Raw genomic sequence first — 5,071 nt, 5'->3', positions numbered from 1 at the left:
TTTCGCGGTTGGCCAAACTAAGAAGGCCACCAGCAAAAAAAATGATTTTCATCGACTATACCTAAAAAGATCCGCTAGCGAAAATGTTTGGGAGAAAAAAAAAATAAAAATCAAGATCCACAATCACTGTGACAAATCCCAAATCATAATCACAGTCACAATCACAAATCCCAAATCCCAAATCCCGGCCAGATCCGCCGTACCCCGTTATGCGATTGAGGTCTACATGGTTGTCGCCAGCGTCATCACACTCAAGGTTGTCGTCGTGGTCGAGGTCGATTCGAGGTCATCATGATCGCTGTGGACTCAGGACTCAGGGTCATTGTTGTCACACTTGAGCACTGCGCCCCCGGCACGTGCTCGAGGTCCCGAGCGCCGCTAACGCTGGATCTGCCTCCCCTGAGCACCGCCGACGATGTCTCTCTTCTCCGGGAGTCCCCACTGCCGGATCCACCACCCGCACGAGTTGTTGCAACTGGTCACTGCTGCCGCCCCTCCCCTTCACTGTTGCCGAAGTTGCCGTCGGTGGGAAGGGAGGAGGAGAGGGGTGTGTTGGTGGGTGAGGGAGGTGCCGCCAGTGAGGGAGGAGGGGCGATGGTGGATCTGGAGAGGAGAAGGAGGAGATGTGTGCAGTGGTTTTTTAATGTGGCCGATTTTTTAAAGTGGCGATGCTTTTCAAGGCTGGTGCTCTTTGGTCGCTAACGAAAATCCGATTTTCGCTGGCTGTCACTTAAGAGATCTGCTTCCAAAAACATGCAAGTTGATCTCTTAAGTGACAGCAAGAGAATTGATTTTCGCCACGGTTTGTGACCTGAAATCTTCTCAAATATATTTTCATCCGCCCTATGCTTATTAATTTCGTGAATTGACTGTTTGTTGACCATTAGATTTATTATAAAATATCAATATTATCCTTATCTCTTACTTATATGCTAGTAGATTGGAAAAAAAGACGGACCTCAACATAAAAATTGGTTCATTTATAAAATCAAGAGAGACATAAAAAAATTTGAAAACTAAAATTTAAATTATTTAAATAAATTTCAAAACAGATTTCATCAGATTTGTTCAAAATTTTGCTGAAATTTAAACTCAAATAAAAAAAATTTGGTATCTCAATTTTCCCATTGAAACCTATGTGTGGATTTCATCATTTAAATTTTGTTTGAAAATCTGGTGTCAAATTATTCTGCCCCTTTTGATATCATTGTAGATTAAGTTTGTTCTCACATTGAGAATTCATTGTACAAGCAGAGGGCAATATAGTTATTCCTAAAAAATCTAACAGTTAATTCACAATCAACTAATGGCATGGGTATAGAGATGATCAAAATAAAACTTAAGGCATATAGAAAACGGAAATGTCCAAATCACCCATTGAAACTGTTGTGGTAGAACGATTTACCTCCCTCAACTGCAATACCGAACATTTGACACCGCAACCTCTTAAATCCGGACAAATTACTCCTAACTTGATCCATAGCGGTTTTCAGCCTAGGTGGTACACACATGATGATACAGTGCGAAAACAAATAAAAACCGGTAGGGCCCAGTTGTCAGCACTGCTTTTTTTTCCTCACCCCCTTCTCTGCCCTCTATAGGTGAGCAGAGGTGGCGAGGGCCAATTCGAATGGGGAGGGGAGAAAGGGGGCTCCATGAGCTTGGATAGCTGTTGATGTTGCTATCGCCAGCGGGCCTTCTCCTCCGCCATCGCGCAAGTGCACATCGGCTATACCCAACAGCGCCCTTGCCATGGCTGTAGTGACTACAGAGGAAGAGCTCACATGGAGGCGGTGACTCGAGCAAATGCGGTGATGACACCTCAGGGCAAAGTCGTGGTGATGGAAAGACGAGGAGGTGGAGGCAACGCTCAGACCGTGCCTTAGGAGCTCCCAGCTAGCAACCGCAACGGTGGCCCCTCCATGCTTCACGAACATGAGAAGGTGGCAGCGGGAGAGCTTGTGCAGTCCGCCTTGACTGTTGACCACCGCAACCAGCCTGAGCCTCCAACTGCCTCCTCCCAACAGATCGGCCCTGATCTTACTGCCGCCTCTGCCAAAAGGGGGGGGGGGGGGGGGGGGGAGGAGAGAGCTCCTCACTGATAAGCTCGATCCCCTCGTCCGCTACTGCTGCAAGCCTGCTCTGTTTGAAGGGTAGAGTCGTAGAAATGAATAGGAAGGAGGAAGTAGAAGAGAACATGGGAGGAGATATGGAGCACTGATAGGTGGCCCATTATTATTTTTATTATTATTATTTTGCCACGCTGGAATACCATGTTATCTAGCCTAGCCCAAAACCGCCCAAAATAGTGCTAGGAGGGGTACGACCTCGGAGGGGTACGACCTTTTCCTGTAGAGAATGAGATAAAATTCAGGAGGACAATTGACTGAAAACTCATGGATACATATAGACTTTAATTTACGGTAGCTTCCCGCTCCCTAGTAGTGTTTGTCGTTATTTGTACAACCTCATCTAATACGGATCGAGAAACACCAATGTAAATAGGTTATGAGGCACCTAGAAAAGTGTTTCTGCACTAGTGATAAAGAAAATTAATTTTGCATAATTTTGTAATGCAGAAAAAGAAGGCTTGTTTGTTTTACTGTCTACTTGACATTTGTCAGAACTATTATATGATCTCTAAAATCCTACAAATTCTAAACTATTATATGATTTGAGATTTGTGCCGGAACTCCACGAGATCTCTCCCACCTCACCACCGTCATCTCGGCTCACTGCGTTGTTGGCCAGCGGCAGAAAGACGGATTGGGTGGAGCGGGGCTGCAGTGGCTAGGTTTTCGCCCAGGAGATGCCATTGCACGGGCGACTTTGGGTAGGGTTCACAAGAAAGACAAACAACAAGAAAGATAAACAGTTCAATTTGAGTGAAACTTGAAAAGTTAATAATTATTGGAGTAAACAATGCATGGGACAAGGAAGATAGAGTGATGTAAAGGGTAGTGTTACCCACATTCTTTACATCAACATGAGGTGCGCGTAGCCATTACGACAAGAATTACAGTAACAGAGAAATAATCTCAGCTAGAACTGGAAGGAACTGGTGTGGCAATATTGCAGCTGCTATCCGCGACGTGAGAAACAAGCTGCTGTATAAACTCGTCGATGTACCTCTCATGGAGTTCCTTGTCAGTGACAATCTTTTGCATCCTGAGGGCGTTTGCTACGAACACCCTCCTGGTTTCTTCCTCCACCATGACGGCCCGGACCGCGGCTGCGACGCCATGGCGGTCGAACGACCCGTCCGTGTCATCCCGCCTCACCTGCAACCCTACCTTGTTACCCTCCATGAGCCGCGCGTTCGGCCCTTGGTCCGTGAAGATGGGCAACATGATGAGAGGGTTCCCAAACATGAGCCCCTCGACGAGCGAGTTGCGGCCGCAGTGCGTCAAGAACGCGCCCACCGCGGCGTGCGCCAGTATGGCGATCTGCGGTACCCACCCCATGGCGACATGTCCATGGCCGTTCGTCCGTTCCCGGTAACCCGGAGGGAGCACGTCGTCGGCGGCATCCACGCCGGCGGGCTTCCTCAGCGCCCACAGAAACCGTGTCCCGGCGAGCTCCAGCCCGAGAGCCAGCTCGTGCACCTGCTCCAGTCGCAGCGGCACCTCGCTCCCCAGCGCCACGTACACCACCGACTTCGCCGGCTGCGCGTCCAGCCACTGCATAGTGGAGTTGTCCGTCGACATGCTGCCGGCACGGCGGCGGCCTCCGTCGGGCGACGGCGGCACGAGGCCGAGGGGGATGAGCGGCTTGTTCTTCTTCTTCAGGCCCGCCGCCACCTGCTGGAACGCCTCGGGCTCCCACTCCGGGCAGCTCCGCATGGCCGCCACCGTGCACCTCTCCATCGCCAAGGAGCAGCGCTTCATGATGGACATGCCCGACGCGCCATCGGCGACGAAAAGAGCTGCCTTCTGCTCCCACTCGTAGCATGGCATGTCCATCCGGCGTTCTTCTACGGCGCCGAGCACCTCGAACATGGAGGCGCCGGCTGGCTCCGACGACCGGATGGCCCATCCGACCATCATGGAGGCGCTCGGGAGAAGCATCGCGCATGGCACCTTGTGCTGTAGCGCGACGAGGGGCGCCCAGTGGTGGAACGTGTCGGCGATGATCCAATCAGGCCTCCTCTCGCCGTCGCCGGCGTCGCGGCACGCCGCGCCCAAGAACTCCGCGAACGGCGCGGCGAGGGCGTCGAAGGCCTTCCAGAGGAGGTCGAACTTGCCGGAGGGGACATCGTTGGTGCACTCGGCGCCGTCGGGGAGGCCGTCGACGCGCGGGAGCGGCAGCGCCACGAGGTCGACGCGGGCCGCGGCGGCGGGGCGCACCGGCGGGAGGCGCGCGATGTTGCGCGGCGTGGAGACGAAGGACACGCGGTGGCCGCGCGACGCCACGCGCTCCGCGAGCTCGAGGTAAGGGAGCAGGTGGCCGAACGCGAGCCATGGGAAGATCACAAGGTGCAGCGGCCCCGACGACGAGGATTTGGAGCCGGCATCCATGGCGAAGACGAGCTAGCTCTACACCTGGCAGCACAAGTTGGGGGAGATTATAATGAGTGATGAAGACTTGCAATTGAGGAGGATTTGGACCCGGCGTCCATGGCGAAGTTGCCAGATACAGACAGATAGAGTGGACCTAGACTTGCCGGTGCTTGGCACAATTAAAGCATTGATTTACACTGTATGATGATTTTTTTTTTTTTTAGCAAAGGGCAAGAGCCCTCCATTTCCATTAATAGAAATGAAAAAGTATCTATAACAGTTTAGAGAAAGAACGAGAAAACAAAAAAGAGAATCCACTGTCTGATGATGACTTGCCAGTGGCTTAATTTGGCTTGTTAGTTTGTTGGATGCCTTGAAAGGTAGTACTCTCTCCGTCCATTTTAAACACAACAATAAGTTTCTGCGTTTCTGCGTTCAACTTTAATCGTCCATCATATTTAAAAAAAATAAAAAAACATAAGTCACGCGTAAAGTATTATTCATATTTTTATCATCTAATAATAATTAAAATACTAATCATAAAAAATTTTAAAAATAATTGGCGATCAAAA

General features: G+C 50.5%; 1 protein-coding gene across 1 annotated transcript; it reads right to left on the bottom strand.

The window, feature by feature from the left end:
* Positions 1-2,758: 2,758 nt before the first annotated feature.
* Positions 2,759-4,626, bottom strand: LOC127752803 (UDP-glycosyltransferase 91C1-like). Its single transcript, XM_052278212.1, has one exon. It carries the CDS (start codon positions 4,515-4,517, stop codon positions 3,039-3,041), a length of 1,479 nt encoding a protein of 492 aa, XP_052134172.1. The 5' UTR covers positions 4,518-4,626; the 3' UTR covers positions 2,759-3,038.
* Between the last annotated feature and the right edge of the window lie 445 nt (positions 4,627-5,071).

This window comes from Oryza glaberrima, chromosome 10 (genome assembly GCF_000147395.1).
Source record: "Oryza glaberrima chromosome 10, OglaRS2, whole genome shotgun sequence".
NCBI classification, from domain to species: domain Eukaryota; kingdom Viridiplantae; phylum Streptophyta; class Magnoliopsida; order Poales; family Poaceae; genus Oryza; species Oryza glaberrima.
The sequence above is the reverse complement of the archived record's forward strand: the minus strand, read 5'-3'. Positions and strand labels throughout refer to the sequence as shown.